Source organism: Aricia agestis, chromosome 6, assembly GCF_905147365.1.
Source record: "Aricia agestis chromosome 6, ilAriAges1.1, whole genome shotgun sequence".
In the NCBI taxonomy this organism is placed as follows: domain Eukaryota; kingdom Metazoa; phylum Arthropoda; class Insecta; order Lepidoptera; family Lycaenidae; genus Aricia; species Aricia agestis.
In genome coordinates, this window is record NC_056411.1 from 9337425 (window position 1) to 9361289 (window position 23865).

At 35.7% G+C, this 23865-nt stretch overlaps 1 protein-coding gene across 1 annotated transcript in view; it reads right to left on the reverse strand.

Annotated features, from left to right (window-relative positions):
- Positions 1 to 804: 804 nt before the first annotated feature.
- Positions 805 to 23865, reverse strand: part of LOC121727642 (bicaudal D-related protein homolog) — a 93412-nt gene continuing 70351 nt past the window's right edge. Inside the window, exons 3-9 of the mRNA XM_042115582.1 lie at positions 10383 to 10538; positions 9827 to 10000; positions 6599 to 6845; positions 4238 to 4458; positions 2012 to 2164; positions 1625 to 1729; positions 805 to 1414 (exon numbers count right to left, since the gene is read on the reverse strand). Of these exons, the coding sequence (XP_041971516.1) occupies positions 1283 to 1414; positions 1625 to 1729; positions 2012 to 2164; positions 4238 to 4458; positions 6599 to 6845; positions 9827 to 10000; positions 10383 to 10538 (1188 nt within the window). The 3' untranslated portion in view covers positions 805 to 1282. The remainder of the gene's footprint in view (positions 1415 to 1624; positions 1730 to 2011; positions 2165 to 4237; positions 4459 to 6598; positions 6846 to 9826; positions 10001 to 10382; positions 10539 to 23865) is intronic.

The window sequence follows — 23865 nt, forward strand, 5'->3', positions numbered from 1 at the left end:
TGATTGGGAATCATATAACCTAACCTAAGATATAGGTATAAATCATAATATTATTTTTATCACAAGATCTGCAACTAATTTAAATTTCTGACGTGAAAAAAGGCACCTTTCTACACATACCTACATTGAATATACGTAGTATCCCTAAGTAGTCTGTGCATTGAATGCTTTAGTAAAATACTGCGGTAAAACTTTTGTAGCGGGTAGGTACAGTAACCCTACAAAGTTTTTAAATTTTGCAAGAATTATAAAATATATCACATCTCACATGGATAATTTAGAATTTCAATATTAATAAAATAAGTACATAATATATATATTAAGCGTAGAATTAAGGCACGTGTTATTTTGTTTCTTGTTATTGATTACTCTGCCCAGAAAAAAAAAATTGTAAGTCTAATTTATAATGAGCATATTCGGTGATAATATAGAGAGTATGTATAATGCATATGTAATATGGGTATACTTCAACCATGTGTTCAGTATTTTGGTTATTTTTTAGCAAAAGAAATTAACTCTGTGTGTGCATATGGCACATTATATTTTAATAAAGGCAGGTACCGTGATCTTGTTGCTAGAAGTGAGTTGTTACGTATTATTATTAACAAACTACCCCAGTTGTTATATAAAAGCTAAGGCACTAGGCATATTTGATGTATCTTAAATTGCACTCTAACTGGCCTGTAGAGACTCCAGACCATACCATATTATTAAATAAATACCTTTTAATTAAATTTGAGTTGGATAAAATTAGTTTAAAACAATTGTTACATTAAGTACATTATTTTGGTCAACTTTGTAAAAAAAAAATTAGGTAAATTAAGCTCATTCGTTTCGTCGCGGTCGTTTGTTTTTAACTGAGTTTTATAAAAGTTTGAAATCTATCATGTGGTATGCTTACTCTAAGTGCAATTAGATTATGTGCAAACTACGGAATCCGCTTATCACGTCTATGCAAATTAAACTAAAAATATGAAAACCAACTATAAACAATCTAATTACAATGCTAAAAATCACTGCGAATGTGTAAATGTCACATCGTTTCAAAAATAGAATAACGTTATAAAATAAAAACGTGGCGATCATAAATGCATCGGAGTGACACAAGATGGCCGCCACAAATACGAGGGGACGCAGGTCGCGCTCGCACAAAACTGTATAGACGCTGAGGGCGGCGGGCAGATGGCCCGGGCTGTATGTCCTTATCATAATTATATATAAACTGAAGGTGGTGTTAATATTTATGGCTTCTCTTATTAGTTGCACTAGTGTGTCCAACAGATCACCGCTGAAAAAATCCCAGTATCCTGGAGGTCCGCGTGGGCGCGACGGGCGGCGCGGGGATCTTTCTCCTCTTCTCCTGCGTCGTGAGCTTGTGTTTCATTTGCTCGTCGATCAGTTCTTGCATATCCATCTAAAATTTTAAAAGAGAATTTGTTTAGTAAGCAGTTTTATTACTATCCTTACCATATCCTTACAGCATTGTCACTTCTCCAGAGATTCCTTTCATGTAGAGCGACTAATATATTTGTAGTATATAATTTTATGTTGTAACGCTCTTAGTATGGTGTTCATACATCACATTTTTTTATAATTATTATATTATTATTTTCCGACTACACACCTGCCACTGTTCTAATTGCTGGCCAAGATCTATCTTCTGTCGTACGGCTTCATACAACTGGCTGTTGGCTTGCATCAGCTCTACCCTGGTCTTCGCCAAAGAAACCTGAAAAATCAGAACAAAATAAAGTTAGTTATATTCAATGTCACATCATTGAAATCATTTCACTCAGAGTGATTTCAGTATGAATTTTCTAACAAAAATTTGAGATTGAGACACCTTTAATAAATAAAATTACACAAAATATGTTTTAAACTCTTCCACACGAGATTTGGCGAGATTCACCCGGACCGTAATAATATTCTCTTCCCTAAATGCCTCACGTAATCTCTGCACATCCCCTCTCAAGACACCTAAACAATTATCTACATTTACAAATACATTTACCTCAGCGGCCTTCTTTCTCTCCATCGCTTCATCTCTTTCCATGCGAGCGCGGGTGACTGCCTCGTCGTTCTGTAGACTGGAGTAGTTGGCGTCGTTGAGAAGCCTGTCCCTTTCCTCCGCCGCAGCTTGGAGCTCCACTTCAGCTACGGACAACTGAAAAAAAAGAACACCATATTATATTGTGTCACAGTACTTTTCGAATTACAGGATGTGTCGCGGGGCTAATTTAGGTAAATTTTACTTACTATTGGCACAGAATGCTTTTGGACACAAATATATTAAATTTTAATATTTAGTATACTTACTTAATTTTAAAACATGTATTGTATTTCAACAATAACTGATTGATATTATAATGCGAAATATTTGAAGGCCCGCGAGGAATTACTCGGGGCTAAATGTAATTAATTGTTATGTAAGCGTCCCCGGCGTAACGTTACAAGTGTCCCCGTAAACTCCTATTAGGAGTCTCCTAACAGTAATTAACTAGCTAGTTTACTAATTTTATATTATGTTTACCAAAAATATAAATTAATTTTGTTGTTTGGGTTTCAAATAGTCAATTCTATACTATGTTTTTATCTCTGATTTATTACTTACTACATTTCAAGTTTACGATAAATTAATAATGACTGTCATTTAGTAGCGGTATCGATCCTTTTTAAAAAAAGAAACATGTTAAACTTCCAAGCACGTTCTAAGATTTAAAATTCGTGTAAACAGGAGTAAATTATTGTATTACAAGATCCGGTGTATGAATGGGTGTTGGTCATTGCCCCTGGTCGATAGCCCCGGGCCCGGCCCGCCGTCACGACCGTGTCGCATTGTGCAGCGGAAGACACCGCACATACCTTTAAAACCCATAATATAATATGCACCTTCTTACTCCAACATCAACTTATTATTTGTTATCCAGACTTTTCGGTGGAAGGAATTTAGTACTGACTACTGAGTGTAGTAATAAAGGTGGACTCTATTATCTATACTACATAGCTTATTTACATTCCGCTAAAATTAAATAAAATAAAATAGCTATCGATGTTATTTTTTAATCATGCTCTTAGTCAAACTTCGTGATGGGTAGGTACCTATCAAATATTTAGCGAGAATAAGATATGAACTTAACTGCTCTATTTTGTGCGAAAGGTTTGGAAATAAGTTTCATGAATGGGTTTGCTAATTAAAAGACTTGTATTTTCTTGAAAACGTCAAAATAACATAACACAAGATACCGGACAAGAATGTTTGTTTACGAGTAGTTATTTATAAACTCGGCGGATACTTAAATGGATTACAAACGCCAGCTAATTGACTTTACTACATTTGTGCCGGTGCGGTGGCAGAAACAAATAATGCAGTATACTGTACTATACTTCCTCTATTATGTAGGTAAAATATGGAGCAAGTACCTACCTAGTTTTATGCAATAATTGTAGTTGTAAAGGTAAATTTTGCTTGACTTGGCGGGGGCACTGCTGTGCCCCCAGATAAAGTTACAATATTTATTCCTAGCCTAGTTCTATTCAATTTGAATTCAAACCGCAAAAAATACTTACTTAGTAAGTAGGTATCTCCATAGAGCAATCCTGCAATTCTGGGGACACCTCACACATAGTGGTGTTTGACAATTCCACAAGAAAGAAAAAAGTAGGTATACTTTCTTCGTCGCGATCTCCACTAATTGAAAATATCGTCCAACAAAATAATATGAAGGAGTGGTTCCGATTGAAATAAGTATTAGCGTGTCCCTAAAAGTCAGTTACAACCATACAACTTACAATGCAACGTGAGGCGTCGATGCATATTTTTTCATTACTTATTCGAAACGGAACTATGTTTATTCCACGAAAAATACACACTGGATTTACAGACTTTTCGTTCACGGTGTCGGTTGCCATCGGTTCCAAATTTGATTGCCCCCATGGGCGTACCCAGGTACTGGGCCAGGGGGGGGCAAATCAGATTTTTTATAAGCTAGCTGTTTATAAAGAATAAAAAATTATTAATTTTTAGTTGTAAAAATATTGTATTGCAAACAAAATATGGCAAAAATTAGTTTTGTAATTTTTAATTTTTATACTTAGATGAAAGTACTAGATAATATACTAAGTAGGGACGTCAACATGATCCAGGGGGGCAGCCGCCCCCCCTGCCCTCCCTCAGTACGCCCATGATTGCCCCTTTAAAAATGCATCGCAAGGCGACTTTCTAAGCGAAAAGTCTCACCTTAGAAGACAACTCCGCGATGAGCTCGTTCTTCTCATCAATCTGCCTCTCCCTCTCCAGAGCTCTTCTGGCGTGCGCCGCTATGGAGTCTCTCACTCTGGAACCTTCTAGAGTGGCGTAGGCGGCGACGGCGTCCGCGCAGGCGGCGGCAAGCGCGCCCCGCTTGAGGGTCTCGCCTTCCTCGCCGTCCAGTGATGAGAGTGACAGGTCGGAGTGTAAACCTGGAATAGCACGGTGAATAATAAGCTACCTATATTCAGAGAAGTGATCATGGCCGCACTAAGGCCGGTATAAATAGTCAGTACTCAAGATGCATCTCGGCTTCAAGACACGGTTCAGGTTCTGTGATTAGTTTGCTGTCAAAATTTGGACCAATCATAGAGCCGAACCTGGTCTTGAGACCGAGATGCATCTTGAGTACTGACTATTTATATCGGCCTAAGACATTTAATTTTATGAAAATTTTGATATAAGCTCCATTCGTTTTCTGTGAAAATCTTCACAAAATTAAAGTTGAGTAAGTAATCATTAAAATATGTCACTATGCGGATATTAGGTAGGCTCACTTGCGTGAGTTTGTTGTTGCTGATCTTTTTTCTAAATATAGGTTTTTAAATAATACTTATTTAAATACCTACCTGAATTTACAAAAGAGAGGGTAAGTATACCTAGTAAGTAAGTAAGTCTTTATTTCCAAGAAATTAGTTACAATGTTCTTATTATTATTATAATATTTAATAAATATCTATAGTCTATACCTTCTCTTTTGTGAATTCAACGAATGAGAGCGGCAATATTATACTACCTAACGGCACAATACCACAGTCACACAGTACTTAGAATTAGAATATGTTTTAAGAATGTTAAGCTATCTCTTAATATGGTGACGCTATATCAAATATCCATCCATTATACCCTTATTATACCCCACACTTGAGCGACTGGGCTTATAACGTAGTTCTATGACACAATGAAATAGACCCCGTGAAATTATCCTAATATCTGCTAAAATTCTTTACCATTTAACTCGTAGAGGATGGGTAAATAAGGCATGAAACTAGGTCGCCGTAGCCTCACGCGAGCCGTAACCACCACAACTTTAGAACAATGTTCATTTCCTGGTTTATTCAAATGTACCTACCTAAAATAACAACGCATTTCTGCACAGAATAAGATGCAAGTGCAACAAAATCCATTGTTTTATGAGATTTATCCGCGTTGTTGGCGTATGACGGCTAATACAAACGATAACAAATGAGTAGAGGGGCATATTAGTCCATGATTGCCCATTATCCAGGTCTATTGTGCATGCCGCATGCGATAGACAAACGACAGTTTCCATCTTCATAGGCCATAGCCCAACGTGAAGGGCCTTTCCACATGGTTTCCCTTAGTCCATCCAGTTAGTGGAATTTTCCAATATTCGGAACCATGGATCACAGTACCTACTGTTAGTTATTGCAATACATTTAATCTCCTTACGTAGTAATTGATATTGTTTAATCGAAACAATTAGCTCAAAGTACGCATTGCAATTACGGGCTAAGCTTGCGTGTTACACCAATCGATATAACAATTCAATTTGGTCTCTGTTATTTTCATAGTAGAATTCAAATTACATTGTTGCTGTAACGTGGTCGGAAACGGCTTTCGATTCTCTCGTATTTTCGTGCTCGTAACATGTTTATATAAAACACTGGAACCTTCAGATATCGATCGAACCGGCTTTGTAGTCCTTTGTAGTGTTGAGCCTTTCAGTAATAAAATGTCAACAATCCATAGCCCATAGGTCAAATAAAATACGCGTACGAAGCTTCGCGTACAATGTATAAAGTCAATATGTGACTCATAGAAAGCCGATTAAAAATGTAACAACAGAGATAGAGCTTTTGCTAGAACTTTAAAGTCTAGTAAAAATCTATTTGCGAAAGAAAATAACACATCATGTTACATATACTTACCATACATAATACATATTACCAGATACCTACTATAATGTTAAATTAAGAGTTCAGAATTCAGTTAAAAATAAATGGAATACCCATTGAAATGTGGTCAGTGATTTGGATAATAATATGACGAAAGTCTTAAGTCAAGCAACTCATGCTAACCATGATTACTATCTTATCGATAATAATAAATCAACATTCAATATACCTCAATAAATCCATACTTATTTTAATGCTTTTGCATATTGCATGTTTCAAACATAAAGGTCACATGGCGATGGAAGTGGAGCACCATGTGGTTTTAGTGGGTAGATTCCACGGCTGGGGAGTCCCACATACTCCAGCCAATATTCCCAATCCGCCGAGGATGTGTAATGCATTTCCTCATGAGAAAATGCTGTAAAGATCTTACCTGAATCATCGTCATGTCCCGTGTTCAGCTGTAGCGACAACGCTCGTAGCTGCTTGAACACCTGCACGGCCTCGCTCCTTAGCCACCCATCGTCCTCATCCTCTGGCTCAGTCTCCATCTCGGCGTGTAAGCTTCTAGAAGTATCGTTATGTTCCCCGGAGTCGGGGGCACCGACTCTCTCGGCCAGGGTGTCATGTGATCGCTGCAGTCTCTCCAACTCCTTGAGGGTGTTCTGGTATAGGTGTTCCTAATGGGAAGCAATTGGATTTAAATACTAAGGAAAAAAAATATTATTATATGATATTTACCATTGTTTTGCGTGGATTCCTTAAGTTTATATATTTTTTATTATTATTTTAAATTTCACTTAATATACCACTACGTTAAGTGCCGTTTACCCAATCAAGCGGTTTCTATTTTGAAAGTTTTCAACTTTAATAAATAGAAAAAAGTAATAACCCAACGAAGTAAGAAGTGACGACATGGTTTATTCCACGGATTTTAGAAGTGTTAATTCTAAAAGTGTCTCACTTTTTACTTTTACTAAGATTTTGTACGAAGATTACCATCATTTATGAGGTTTTATTTCTTTTACTAAGGTCGACTTAACACGTTAACTGCGTAGGTCCAAATCCTCAATCTAAATTTAAGTGCGTTACGGGGATGAGTACGCCCCTATATGAAACGAATTATTATGCGTTACGGGTTCGAAAGTGCCCCGTACGTCCGACTTCATTTAAACCCCTCTAAAATTGTCAAAAATAGTATTATCATTGTTTTTTTTTTATATCATTTCAAAGAGCATTAAGTGTTCGACACTGTCCTTACTCCGCACGTAGGTACTTACAATAAAAACAAAAAAATATATAATGAAAAATAAAGTGCGGGGTGCATCTATCCCCGTAACGCAATGAAAAACTTAAGTCAATAATGTTCAGTCTTCAACCATTACGTTCTTTCTCAACGGTATCGTCGGTACTCGGTGCTAAATTACAGTAAGATATGACATAATATTGATATTGTCGATAACTCACTTACGAGTTGCCACACATCTAGAACATCAGCACTTGCATTACGAAATCGTTGAAAATATTGTAAAGAGCTATGAGATATTTGATCATAGCTGGGCACCGTTAATCAAATAGTTAACTTCGTTAATCGTTAATCCGTTAAAAAAAGTTAGCTTCGTTAAACGTTAAAGCGTTACATTTCGGACGAATTAACGCAAGTTAACGTTAATCGTTAATCCGTTAATATGTGAAATATGGCCTTGTTATAACTTATATCGCGTTAGTGTACATACAAAACCTGTTGGTTTAGGTGAAAGTAAACAGGTTAGGGACAAAACAAAATACTTCTATAATTATTGTATTCTACCTAACTAAATTACACGGCACTCTTCTTTATCAACATGCAAATGATTTTTAACAATTATAAACAAATCACTCTTCATTCTATAAGCACCGGGGCTGAAGAATAAAATGATAAAACGAAACAAATCTCCTTTCACTCGCACGCGCCTGAAAATATTGTATCTAGTATTGTTTTTGTTTCACTCGCTCACTGCCGTGCCACGGCGCCGCGCTGCCCGCCCGCCCGGCACTTGTCGTTTCATACTGTCTGAACCTGTTTTCGCGCCGCGCCGCGGTACCGTGCGGTAAATAGTAGGCATTGGATTAACGATTAACGGACTTCTGCATATTAACGGAAGTTAACGAGTCCGTTAATATTTTTAAAAGTTAACTTAAAAGTTAATCCGTTAATCAAAATGTTTACTTCGTTAATTAACGATTAACGGATTAACGAGTTAATGCCCAGCTATGTATTTGATGTGCAATGTACCACTGAGTACATATTGTTACTAATGTGTGTAATAGTATGTATGTACTAGATGTCCCGCGCGGCTTCGCCCGCGTTAATTAGGAATTTTACGGAAACCGTACATTTTCCCATAAAAAATAGCTCTTATGTCCCTACTCCCTTCACTTGGTCTACTCTATATCTGTGCCAAATATTGCCATAAAAATTGCTCCAGTAGTTCGTAATTTCTAATATTTCCCACATTTTCCTGAGTTTCTTCGGTCGCATTAGTCTTAGCGTGATAATATATAGCCTATAGTCTTACTCCATAAATTAGCTATCTAACACTGAAATAAGTTTTTAAATCGGACCAGTAGTTCCTGAGATAAGTGCGTTCAAGCAAACATACTCTTCAGGTTTATAATATTAAGTACCTATAGATTTTTTTTCAATTATCGCTTGACAAACTCGAGTCTCGATCTAAAAGACAATGAAAAGTACCAATGACAGGGTCATTATAGGCTCATAAGTCATAACCATGGGACGATGTATGGTATAATAATATGGTAGTGATGATGATGATGATGATGAATGTAATTTGCATAGTAGCATATGCTTTCCGTTCTTAAAACAACGCCGAAACTCCCAAACTTGTATCTATAAAGAATCAGGAGTTCTCTCAGCACCTTCCGAACCACGGTATACCAGGTATACCTCGGTGCAAAATTTTACTTGTTGGTAGCATATGCTTAGAATACTTCTCACGAAACCGAAGTCACCACATGTTTCCATATAAATTTTGAGGAGTTCCCTCGATTTCTTATGCATCCTTCATCAGATCACCACTTTTGTGCATATAATACCAAATTGGGATGATACCCTATATATCAAAAGAAAAATTTTGAAAATCGGTTAACAAACGGCGGAGTAATCGTTGAACATAAGAAAACGAACATAACACCTCCCCCATTTTGAAAGTCGGTTAAAATTATAGCCTATGTGTTATTCTGATGTATAAGCTATATTATTGTAAAGTTTTATTAAAATCCGTTCAGTAGTTTTTGCGTGAAAGAGTAACAAACATCCATACATCCACACATCCATACATCCAAACAAACTTTCGCCTTTATAATTACAATATTAGTAGGATATGTGTATATGTTAGGACTCAGTGGTGCCCACTACCCAATACCCACTGCTTCATGCATATTATTTTCTAAGCAGCGATTTTCGAGGTATGCGTCGGGACTCCAAATATTCTCCGTTTGGTTTATTTTAAGCTCATATTAAACACAGTTTCAGTCTCCATCTGAGGTTACGGGTTTTTTGGGAGACTTTTTGGTTTTAGACTTAATCTTTTGTGTGTTACATCACCTAAAACGAGCATATCAAAGCCTTGGTTTATAGGACAATTAATCAAATTCTTACCTGTTCTTTAAGTTGTCTCTCGAGAGCTGCAATCCTATCGTTCGCCTCATCCAGCTGTTGTAGCAAACCATCTTTATCTCGGAGCGTACCAGCGAGTCGTCTCTCCAAATCTGATTTTTTGTCACTGACCAATGCCAGCTCTGATTTCAAAGACTCTAAACTTTGGACATGATCCTGAAAAAGTAAGGGGTAGACAGTTTTTCATAATAATACTTACATACTAACTTTTGTTAATACTTAGGAAGGACGACGTGCCCGTTTCCTATAATGTAAAAAAACGTTTGACTTTCTTTTGGGGACTTTAGGAGTTTAGTCTATAGATATCCAGAAGGAATCTCAACATGGATCAGGTTGTAGAAGATGTCTCTAGTTGGTAGTACTTTTGATAAACGCAGAAATATTAATGAGGCTACTGTTTTACTTAAATACGTAGTTACTTAATGCAACACCAATTAAATTAGATGACATAAGGTAGCCTAATGTATATTATGCAATTAATGCATCAAAGCACATTATAAAGTAATCTAGAAGAAACTATGGTGGGATGGTTAATCACCTGCAAACTAGTCTTTCTAATGGTGCATTGATCTTTGAGCGCCTCCAGCTGTTCTAGCAACTGCGCCTCGGTGGCTGATGACTCTTTGAGCTGGGTGGTCAAGCGAGAGTTCTGTGCTGTCAGTTCCGCTATCAAGTTGGCCTTTTCTTCATCTCTCTGTTGAAAAAAGATGAACTTAAATATTGGAATGATCATTTCCAGAAAACTGGTAGAGTTAAGTATTCTTAAGAAAGCGTATCCTATTGACTCTTTTTTACAAGTATGAAACAATCTAGATTCAATATGAATATTATTTTCGTATCAAGTACGTAATCCTTAAGAAGAGTATAGTCACTTTTGTGAAATTGCAATATTATTAGATCTCTCTTTCGCGTATGATACGAGGGCTGCTATTTATGTATCCGGAACTGGCCACTTACAAGAACAATATTTAAAAAGTAATTACAACATTTGAAAATAGAACTCTTTGGTTGAAGAATACATTTTGTTTCATGTGACTGTCAATTATTTTTCCATTGTGGCGTCATTTTGAAAATTGCGTGTCTTCATTTGCCATGGATTTAACGCGTGAACATTTTCATGCAATGATTTACTACGATTTTCGGCGTGGGCTAAATCAACAACAGTGCTTTATTCAACTCACCGCAACTTTTGGAGATGAAGCACCATCAAAAACCACTGTTTATCACTGGTACAGTGAGTTTAATCGTGGGCGGTCTATGCTCACGGATGAAAATAAAGAAGGTCGCCCAAAAACAGCTGTTGTCCCACAAAATATAGATGCTGTGCGGGAACTAATAATGCGTGATCGTCATGTTACATATCGCGAGATAGAGGCGTCCTTAGGCATAAGTATGACGAGCATACATAAGATATTACACGAACATTTGGCTGTAAAAAAAATATGTTCGCGTTGGATTCCGCACAACTTGACAATCGATCAAAAACGGGCTCGTGTCGATTGGTGCAAAAAAATGATAAAAAAATACAACCGTGGTACGTCAAAAGCCGTTTATAATATCTACACAGGTGATGAATCTTGGATCTATGCATATGACCCCGAAACTAAACAACAGTCAACGGTGTGGGTGTTCCAAGATGAGCCGAAACCAACAAAAGTTACTCGTGCAAAAAGTACTTTGAAGCAAATGGTCGCCTGTTTTTTTGGAATTAATGGACATGTGGCTACAGTGCCATTAGAGAATCGTAAAACGGTTAATTCTGAATGGTATACGACCATTTGTTTACCAGAAGTCTTTGAAGAAATAAGAAAGGACAACCGACAACGCAGAATCATATTACATCACGACAATGCTAGCTGTCACACCTCAGCTGAAACAACTCAGTTTTTGGAGGGTCAAAAGATCGAATTGACCGGTCATCCGCCGTACAGCCCTGATTTGGCACCTAACGATTTCTTTTTATTTCCATACGCGAAGAACAAATTACGTGGTCAACGTTTTTCGAGCCGCGAAGAGGCTGTTGATGCGTTCAAAATGCACGTTTTGGAGATACCTCAATCAGAATGGAAAAAGTGCTATGAAAATTGGTTCCAGCGTATGCAAAAGTGTGTCGATCATCGCGGCGAATATTTTGAAAAGCAATAAAACCATATTAAATGATATATGTTTGTTTCTTTTTTTAATTCCGGATACATAAATAGCAGCCCTCGTAAACGCGTAGGTATGTCAAAGACTTGTGTTTTCTTGACAAAATCTTATTGTTATTATTGAAGTTTGAGTAGGTCTATCAATTAAGGCGGGATTATAGGCAACTGACATTATAAAATTTGCGACAAACGAGCTCAATAGATGGCGCTCGAAAGGTACATATTTACTTATCAAGCCGTCGTCGATTTTAATATTTTCAGAAATAATGTGATCACGTGGTAAACTCGACATACAGAGTAATGATTAACAGAGAGGCCATGTTCACCACTTAATAAACGAAATCTTTAATTAATTTTGTATTATAATAAAATTATGTATTATTTAAATATGATGTTTGTTCTGTACTCACGAACATAAAAGTATTTCCTTATAATAATACAATTTATAACAAAATAAAGTATTACTAGAGATGTTCCGATCATGACTTTGGCCGACTAGCCGACTAGCCGATTAGTCGGTTGCAAAGAAGCCGACTAATCGGCCGACTAGTCGGCCAACCGATCATGGTTTCAGATGTTTTCGTAGCGCTTCGTTTACTAAAGTAAGTCGCATAAGCCGCCTGCGAACGTGTCGGATCGTGTTTTGGTTATGTTAACGTCATGATTTAAGCGGTAAAGCTATGCAATAACTTTACCGCGGCAGTCCTCGAGTGCCACACGTATTTTTTTATTAAAATTGTTTAGAATAAAGAAGATATTATGATGTTATTAAATAAATGTCATAGATATTTACTTATAAGCAAGTAATTTCAGAAACACAATCAATTAATTTCAAAACAATCAAGGTTTTTCTTAAATGTAATATCAATAATAGTAAAATAATTAAAAGCCGGATAGTCGGCGCTTTTTGCCGACTATTCGCCGACTAGTCGCCGACTACAAAAGTGGCCGGATAGTCGGCTTTACCGACTAGTCGGCACATCTCTAAATATTACCCATTTAATATAGTTCATAGTTCATTGCATAATATACGTCTTATGCATGGAAAATACGCCAACATTATGAATATGCTATAAAATAGTTACAAAGATATACCCTATTCATGATATTGGCGTATTTTCTATAGAAACATGGAATTCAAAAGTAACTCTTTTAGCGCTGCTATTTTCACAGTGAACTTCTATAATATCTAACTAGCTGTTGCCCGCGACTTCGTCCGCGTGGACTTCAGTTTATAGCGCACGATGTCAACAAAATTGGTGTCAAAAGCTTTTATAAAAAAAACCCTGGTAACCCATAAATCAAAACAGCTGTGCAGTGTGCACATAATATTTCAATTATTTTAATTAAACTTTATATTTTATGCCAAATTTTTAAGCTTATTTAGCCCCCCAATTACACAACTTTACCCATAAGCTATTTATCATTGATAGGTTTAAGGTTACGTCACTGCATAGATAAAGTACTGATTTATTAAATAACGTAAAAAAAATAACAATCGAAAAAACCAATTATAAGATAATACCACCTCTTATAGAAAGACTTTTGGGCAAGCTTTAGCGCGATGTAGGAGACGCACGGCGCCATCTATTATGATTTTTTGGAACTAACTTAATTTGAACAAATTTACGCATTTTCACCCCCTTATAATGCTTTTTTTCCAGTAAAAAAGTAGCTTATGTCCTTTCTCAGGCTTTAGAATATCTGTATACAAAATTTCATTACAATCGGTTCGGTAGTTTTGGCGTGAAAGCGAGACAGACAGACAGAGATACTTTCGCATCTATACATATAAATAAAATTGGAGTGTCTGTTTGTAATATTGAAAGAACCGTTTTTTACTACATGCTTATTAATGTTTGTAGGGTACATACACCAAAACAACATTTTTTACAATTTTTGTCTGTATATCTGTCTGTCTGTCTGTTTGTTCCGGCTAATCTCTGAAACGGCTGGAGCTATTTTGCCGGGACTTTTTTTTGGTAGATAGCTGATGTAGTAAGGTGTAACTTAGGCTACTTTTTAACCGACTTCCAAAAAGGAGAAGGTTATATTTTAATTTTTTCATATTTGTTAGCGGACTTTCCATCTTTGTTATTATACTATGTTGACGCGGACGAAGTCGCGGGCAACAGCTAGTTATATTATAAATCTATTGTGTCTGCGATTCCCACGTTCGAGGTAATAATAATTAATATTTAAGTGGACTCTCCGGGAGAGCACACCCGCGCGGCGCGCCTTGACGACGCCCAATTCGCAACGTGCAGCAAAAATCGTAATATTTTAATTTCGCCATAACATTAAAACCAAACGTCCAATTTTAATCATTCACAGACCAAATATTATCTACATTAACTGTACTTAGTAATGAAATAATTTATTTTTATAAGAATTAATGCCATAAGTAAAATAAAGGCATTTAAATGTAGTCCAAAATTACTTAGAACATTTTAGGGTTTATCTTTTATAGTTTAGGCAGCGTACGCGAAAAAAGTAACATTTCTGGTTGATTTTTTACACCTTGCGTCCGAAAATCCCAAATATCTTACGGAACCCTATTTTTTTCCAAAATAAAATTTAGCCTATGTTCAGCAGAATTAATGTAGGATTCCAATGGTAAAAGAATTTTTCAAATCGGTCCAGTAGTTTCGGAGCCTATTCAAGACAAACAAACAAACAATCAAATCTTTCCTCTTTATAATAGTAGTGTAGATATACATATTATAAACCACAGTAGCTTTTTTTCCCTCATGTCCCTTTGTTCCGTTTAATCTTTAAAACTACGCAACGGATTTTGATGCGGTTTTCTTTAATAGATAGAGTGATTCAAGAGGAAGGTTTATAAGTATAATAACATTCATTAAATAGTGGAGAAATACTGTTTTTTTGGGGTTTCTAATGTGATGTCGTAAATAATTACATTTTTTTCCCGCTTACATTGTAAACGCAGGCTGAACCCTACGAGATTTATCAAAATAATGTACCAAGTATTGTACACATTGAAAAGGTCTACAGAAAACTCTGCGAAAGTATATTATGTCTATCTCTTATGGATATCCCACATTTACATTTTTTTGTTATTTACTTTTTACGACAAATAATGGCTAATATTCGAAGCAATTTTAATAAATACAGCATTACTCTTTATCCGATTAAATAACTTATATACATTGTTGATTTAATGTAGATCTATATGGCCCTTTACAGCATATGATTTAAATGAATATTTTCGAAGATATTACAGATTTAAAAATTGCGGGACGTAGCTTTTGCGACGGTACCGACCAATGCGGGACACGGGTAGTAATAATGAATATAAGTCAAAACTGCTGAATCGATTTTAATAATTTTTTCAGTGGTTATATATTTTATACCCGGAGCCGGGGCGGGTCGCTAGTTATATTATAAGAGCACATACAGACCCCAAAGTATTAATACCGAAGTAGATTTAAAATTCTGTAAAGTAGATTCAAAAGTTCTAAGCTACAATTCAACATCGTCAGCTCGCTCGCTGCTGGATAATATAGAGCTTATTTTACGACATCAATGAGAAGGGTTCAAATATTTTTTGTGCTTGGGTTTATTGAAATAGCTTTAATAAAATATAAGATGTAGACCCATGACGATCACATAAATGATCAAAGTAGGATCTCAGACAAAAAACAAATTATTTGGTCTTTTTTGCTCTATAATGATAAATCGCGCGCGGGTCCGACTCGCACTTGGCCAATTTTGTTCCTTAATTTAATTAAAAGCATAAAAGTGGCTCTTATGTTGAATGTATGGGACTATGGGAGTGAACAAGACTAATAATAATATGCCAACTTACCAACAACCTACGTATGTACTATGTAACCTACATTGCATCAAATCGTCGTGAGTATGTGAGAATTAAGTTATAATATGAGAATTAATAATTGCATAAAATGCAATCTCTTTACACTTTACTTTTAAATGCCGTCACGATTTTAATTCATAAAAAATATATTTTTTAATAAAATCAAATATTAAGGTTTTAGGACATATTTTAATTTCGATCAATATTATTTTTTCTGTAAAGAACCCTTAGTTATTTCCTCTCGTGATGCACCAAAAATCATGGTGTATCTATAAATCTATATCAATCCGCATGATAATATTATTTTTACGATTTCTTGTGCAGATTTTACTACCCCAGTGCTAAGATGTAATGATTCTTTTCATTGCTATGGATTGGACATGTTCAATAAAATAAAATAATCTTATCATTTTATAATGTTTCGACACATACGTGATTATGACGTATGTGTCTCTGTGTAGCGATACTCTGTACATTGTTTTCTGACTTAGCTGTAATAATGAATATTTACATATTTTTATGACTTTCAAACCTACCAAAAACGTAAAAATAATCGTTTGGTGAATGTAAATTATCAAAAGCATCTTATTAGGTAGTCTCTCACGAAATAATTAGGAAACAAAACAATATTGTAATATTTGTATACCAAAAATGTTGACTAGGTTCCGAAAAAAAACCCAGTCTACTGACTAGTGCTCATGACGTCAAATTACGGCGCTGTATTGTATTGGTATTCCACTAGTTAGACAAGTGTGACGTATTGTAATTATATCAAAACATAGAGATATATATATATACGAAAAAGCACTGGCAAATATTCCGAAACGAATCAATGGTAGGGGACCACGGCAATTCCATACAATTTCTATACCTAAGGAGCTCTGGCCAGTATACTGGGATATATTTGTGAACATACTTTAAGTTTTCTATAATAGACAATCAGTCACTGATTGACAGATTTAACTGATTGTCATTCAACCATTATCTATCAAAATGCCTGTGGATTTCTTGTGGCAAATATTCAAAGCAATACTTGCTTTTGAATATCAACAATTCGTCCGAATTTGTGATCTCAATGATTTATCATTTATTGTTATTATTTATCAAAAACGAAGACAATGGCTGCCTTCGAAATCATAATTTAAACATTTTGGCATAAAAATATTTTTTCCTGTATTTGTTTTCGCTGAATGCTAGAAGAAATAAAAATTTGAAAGTATTATTTTTAACACACTTTTTCAGTGAAATGGATATAAATCAAAATTTTAAGATAATGACTACCTTAATAAGGAACGTAACAAACCTACAAAAAATGTTTGAATGCTTATAATTACTTCTGGTCAAAGATTTATCGAAAATAAAAACATGAATTTGCATAGTATAGGGCCACAAAGGAGCCCATAAAATTTAAACTACGTCTTATATATCAATTATTCATTGTTGATGATTTCAGGAAGCTTTATAAAGATTAAGATTTATTTCGCCCAGCCGCATGAGTAATGTTGGCCATCAAAGACGTCAAACATGTAACAATTACAGGTTGCAGCTCGTCCGATTGTGAATTCGTGATCGAGTCGAAGCGTGGTTAATCATATTAAAGGGCGAAATCGAAACGCTAAACGAATTTAAGACTTAGCAGAAGTAAATTAAAGTTTAAAATCGAGACCTATCTTTAAAGAAATAGCCTTCTAAGTTTTGGAAGGACGTCAGTTGCTACGACTATTGCGAAAACCATACTATTGTTACCAGATAGGTTTCTATATTTAAATAAAGAATTTGAATTATTTACTGCACTGCTGTATTTTGAACTATAAAAACTTATAATATGAGCTATGACGGCAATGGCTTATGACAGGGAGTTTTAAGCGACGTAAAATTCAATTTATTGATTGTAACGTCTTCTTTGAGATGCTTTTCCTATCCTCGTCGTTTCTGATACTGAGGCCCGTATAAATAGTCAGTACTTAAGACGAGATCCGGTCTCAAGACGCGGTTCGGCTCTGTGATTGGTCCAAATTTTGACAGCCAGCCAATCACACAGCCTGAACTGTGTCTTGAGACCGAGATGCATCTTGAGTACTGACTATTTATACGGGCCTTAATAACTTTAAATCCTAATACAATACCATTACATGCTCTAAGACTGTTTTATTCATTTTTGTTTCGACTGTCCTAGATTTGTTTAGACGTTAGACGTTTTAACTACTGCAATTAAGGCTTCACATTCTAGCCTTGGGCTCACTCAATTTCGTTGGTTATACAATTATTTTATGCCTTCCGTGAGCCAAGGTGTTAGACAATGCCAAAACGTTTGGGATGTCACTAGCTAACTACATGTGAAATGGAGGCTCTGACAGGAAAGGTCCGAGGACAGTGTGCTAATGCAGGAAATCATTGGAGGTTCGTCTTCAGCTGGCTTGTTAAGTTGATTAAATTGTCTTCACTATATTATTATATCTACTCGTGCTAACAAGGTAAGTATCTACTCGTAGACAGAGACTACGGCGGTGTTTTTAATTTTCAACCTTTTTTACGATGCATCCTTTTTGCGAAATTCTCCTACCTAATAAGTACTTATATTAATAAATCTTTTTAATCTTTTTTTTTAACTAAAATAGTTCACTCGACTTCTGGCGATTCCCCTACAGAAGGGGGGAAGGGGGGGTTGCGACCCAAAGTTTGATATGTTTAAAAGGTTTAATCGCAGGGTCTATTTAGAAGAATTTTTGCTGTTCCCTTTACAATCGACATACCAAGACTGTTCTATTTCATGTCACGTAGAAAATGATAAAAATAACCCAATTTCGTCACTTTTAACAGTTGTTCTGGAAGTTTCCGCCTATACCCGTACCTGTCACATTCGTACCATTTCTAAGCAAATTACGTTATCGACCGAATTCGTTAGCCATGAACTAGGTGATTTATAAAGGGCGTGGTGACATCGCGCACGTCCTTGAGAGAACACTTATATTGATAAAAAATTCATGGAACTTTTACGTCGATCAATAGCAGACTGAAAATAGCCTGGACGATCTGCGTAGTTATGATAAAATATTACTATCCATTACTGCAATACCGACAATGTTTTTCTAACGATATTGGAGATTGCAATAGTAGCGATTCAGAATATTATAATTTACTAGCTGTCCCGGCAAACGTTGTTTTGATATCTAAAGTATTTCTCCCAGTGATATTTTATTATAAAAACATCATTGATTTCGCCCATATTATTTTATTGAAGTGACTAAATAAGAATGTCACCATGGCAACGTCCATCGCTATCCCGTCGCACAAACAATGGTCGCCGTCAGTCTCGAGCTGTAATAATTTACTATTATTTATTCAACAAATGCACATATCAATATAAAAAGTACCCAGTAGCCGATTCTCAGACCCACTGAATATGCATATAAAATTTGGTTAAAATCAGTAAAGCCGTTTCGGAGGAGTACGCGGCCTAACATTGTGACACGAGAATTTTATATACTTATAAGATAAGATAAGGACTTATCTTATAAGTATATAAAATTCTCGTGTCACAATTGTTTGGAGAATCCGCCTAAGCGGTTCCGATTCGGTGTCTTAATAGTTAATACCCATTAACAAGCGAATGGAATGTTGGGGTGGTTTTGGTGTTGGGTTGGGAGAGACCCACGCGGTATCTCACCTAACGTCTCGAACGTATCAGGAATCCATTATGGATTACATCAAGGAAAATAAGGCATTATTTTACTTTATAATACGTTTTTAGATTTTTCTTCTCTCTTCCGCAAATCTTCAGCCACATTTACAGTACATTTCCCCGTATAACAATAAGTAATCCGAGTTCTCATGGGAGGCATTGCTCGCTGCGGTTTCGTTCACGACCAACGTAACCACAGATACTTTTATCGAAACTGGATATTGGAAAGATAATTCACTATCATAATAAATATCATATCATTGATACTTTCATTAGCTACTGCAATTATTACTTCGATCACAGTTTCCAGGAAATGCTATTGTATTCTATGGTTGTCGCGATCACCGGTGCTCTTATAGAGCTTGAAGAATTAATAAACACATAAATCAATGATCAGTTTATTTGATGTTAAGGAGTTCATTGTTAAGTTAGTGCTTCTAGAATGAATTTTTACTAAGATGTCGGCCAGGTAATTTAGCCTGCTAGCTCGATTATAGATGAGGCTTTCACTGGCTAATGAGTTCGGGTAATGTTATTAAAATATCCTCTTACATAATTACTTAGGCATCTTGTTTCTACGAACTACGTCATTAGCTAACTGTTTTTCACTGTCCAAAGTACTTTAAAAAATAACTTAAAGCTGCAAAAAATTCAACATTTTGCAAAAGTTGCATTAGCAGGTACTCGTATGTAGTAGACGTCTTGAGATTTTGGGTTTATGTAGGTATATTTTAACTTTTATAGGACACCGTGAAAAAGAATTAGCGATCTACGGCTTCAATTATGGATATCACGACTTCAGCTTCAATAATAATATACTATAGAACATTTTAAAAGTCAAATAAACTGGCCACCAACATTTAAAATCAGGGTGGGAGCGACTACGAGAGCTGTATCATTCCCAGAAAATGAAATAGACTTATTATTCTATTATATACTTATTAATTATTACTTGTACAGTCATTTTTTGCACTTGCAATGCAATAACGAACTGCAGTAGCAAAAACTTCGACGTCATTCGATCGACTTAAGAAAGAGCTGTCACACGCGATTAAGGTGGATGTTGGTTACGGCTGATTAGCTATCGATTTCAGAACACTACCGAAATTGCATTTGTTGATAGGTTTCTTTATTTATTTGTTCGTTTTAGGTTCCTTGCACGCTGAAATTTTTCGTACGTACTACGATAAATAGGAATCCTTGCTGTTGGTAGACTGCAAGATTTAACATCATATTTTATGGATATCTGTAATGGTGGGAATCCCGATTAAGTTGGTATAGTTCGGAAAACAGCAGGGTTTTTAAAAACCGGATTCGCTGTCATATTATGGATCCCTTAGCAGTTATCAGTGACTCGTAGAGCCAACTTTTTTTTTTTAGAGTATTTTTTTTTACAATAATATTTCTGAACGTTGATACTAAGGTGCCTACCACCGGTTCGGGAACTAACCCGGAGAGAAGAACCAGCCTAAGAAACTCGCACGGGGCCATCTTTTACTAAAAAGTTGGAAAATTACCTTAATAATAGAGTGACAAACATAAATTGTTAAGAGGATACACCAGCGGCTAGAGAAATGAAAAAAAAGTACGTGTAATATCTATAGCTGTCTCCCTTATCTCAAGCCTATACCGCAGAACGCGGTAGAGACAACTGTAGAAAATCAGCGATTCGTTGTCCCCTGATTCCTTCTCCAAAACTTAACCGATTTATGTACTTCTTTCACTAAATATTAAAAAAAGGCTTGAGCTGTGTTCCTATGTTTTGATTTTTTTTGTATAATCTAGCCAAATCTGTTTTCTGGACGTTTGAACACAGCGGAAAATCTGGCCATTTTTTTGGGTTTTTGAACGTTCATATCTTATTTTAATAATTAAATTATGAAAAAAAAAGCAAACATAGGGACATTGTATTAGTGGCAGTAGATATTCTGGAAAAAAATTATAACTTTACTAGCATTATCCAGGGAGGAAACAGGGGACAACGTTTGTATGGAAAAAAGGACGGTGTGGACTCCTCTTAATATAATAATAGAGAGTACACTGTAGTACAGCTATAATTTTGTATTCCATCTTTGTAACAAAGTAACTAATTAAAAGAAATCGTGAGACGAAACACGACCTTAGCTTTATCCTTGGAGCCGAATATTTTAAGGTTAATCTTTTTTCGGGTTTCACGTAACGACAGAACGTTCGAAAGCCATTTTAATTCCAATCGGATTAAGCGCGATCATGTTCTATTTCGTAAGGTTTCCGAACGTGGAGGTGGATCGTGACACGTGAAAACGTTTGGGACTGTTTCACAAGACGATAATTGGATGAAGTGCCCATAAAGATAGCTATGAACCTAAAACCTTACTTTACGAACAAATTAAATGAATGTCCTTAAAACGTACTAGGTTAGGTAAATTTGTTAGAAACAAACGTACGGAAATACTTTTAAAAATTTGTTAGGTAGAGCTTGTCCAATTTCGAATGACGCGCTCCTCGCTTTATATCTTAACTAGCTGTTGCCCGCGATTTCATCCGCGTGGACTTCAGTAATTTATAGTTGTTCCCGTACATCGATTGAGTCGTTTACGCGCAAATCAGAAAAGTATAATGTGTGGGAACCGCACATTCTTCCGGGACAAAAAACATTCCTTGTTCCAGATTCAAATTAGTATCTCCAATCTCCATGCCAAATTTCATCAAAATAGATTTAATAGTTTAGGCGAGAATCATAAAAGTTTATTTTGCGGGAACCGTATATTTTCCGGGATAAAAAGTATCCCTTGTCCTTTCCTGAGGCTGAAAGTATTGCCATACCAAATTTCATCAAAATAGATTGAATAGTTTAGGCGATTTTCATAAAAGTTTATTGTGCGGGAACCGTACCTTTTTCGGAACAAAATTAGTATTCCTTGTCCTTTCCCGAGACTCAAAGTATCTCCATACCAAATTCCATCAAAATAGATTGAATAGTTTTCGCGCAAATCAAAAGTATATTGTGCAGTAACCGTACATTTTTCCGGGACAAAATGTATCCTATGTTCTTTTTCGGGACTCAAAGTATCTTTACACCAAATTTCAGCAAAATGGGTCCAGCCGTTTACGCGTGATGTCGTCACCACGCGAAATATAACGTTGCGCGGAGCTTTGCCCTCGTAAATTAGATATTTCACAGACAAATTAGTCCACAAAAAATAGCCTATGATCCTTCACGTGGTCTACTTCTTATCTGTGCCAAATAACAGAAAAATTGCTCCAGTAGTTCGTGAGATAAGCCCTTTCAAATAATTTCCCCCGTTTTTTTCACATTTTTCTCTATTTATTCGCTCCTATTAGTCTTAGCGTAATAAAATATAGAAATAATTTTTCAAATCGGACCAGTAGTTCCTGAGATTAGCGCGTTCAAACAAACAAAGAAACAAACTCTTCCGCTTTATAATATTAGTATAGATAACCAGTTTCTGAGTTTTTTTGACAGGAGTATTATACAGTGTGTCACAAAAATAAGTGATAATACTTTAGGGTGTGTACATGTTCCTTGTAGAGAGCTCACTGTGAAAGTAGCAGCTCTGAAAGACGAAATTTTATTTTTCATTTTTGTATGGGCAAGAGCCCGAGCGTCACGAGTTTCCCCATACAAAAGTAAAAAAAAATATTTGGTCTTTCAGCGCTGCTACTTTCACAGTGAACTCTCTACAAGGAACATGTACACACCCTATAGTATTATCACTTATTTTTGTTACACCCTGTATATTCACCAATCAACAAAGTTAGTGAAAAGGTAAACTCCTGTCAAAAAAAAAAAAACAAAAACAGAAATATACTCCAAGCTCTACCAATTTATCCAGACACTAACTTCCAAGTAACTTTACCGACCTATTTTATTTAAATAATGCACTTTAAGTAGCGACGTGATTTCTCAAGAGAATATAAATTTAATTATTGTTTAATTACTAGGAAATACAATATCAGACCTAAGCCTTTACTCAGAACTTACCAGCAACAAATAAATAATAATATTTTTTTCATAGTAGAAACGTGATAACAATTAATGTTAACAGCAGCATAAAGGTGACGCCTTGATAATTTGGCTGCAGCGATATCGATTTTTCTGAACAATGACTTAAGCTAAGAAATTAAAGTTTATTGATTGTCAGTATATATCAAGTCTTTATCTTTGAATTACCCATAGCCTAACACAATTGGTCAACTTTTATAAGAACGATTAATCAAAAAGACTTAGGACCTGTGTCACCACTTCCTGATAAGGCTATCCACCAATTAACTTGACAGATCAAGTATGGAGAATCTGTCAAAAAAGTTGTGAATAGCCTATTAGGCACTTTATCAGAAAGTGGTGAAACAG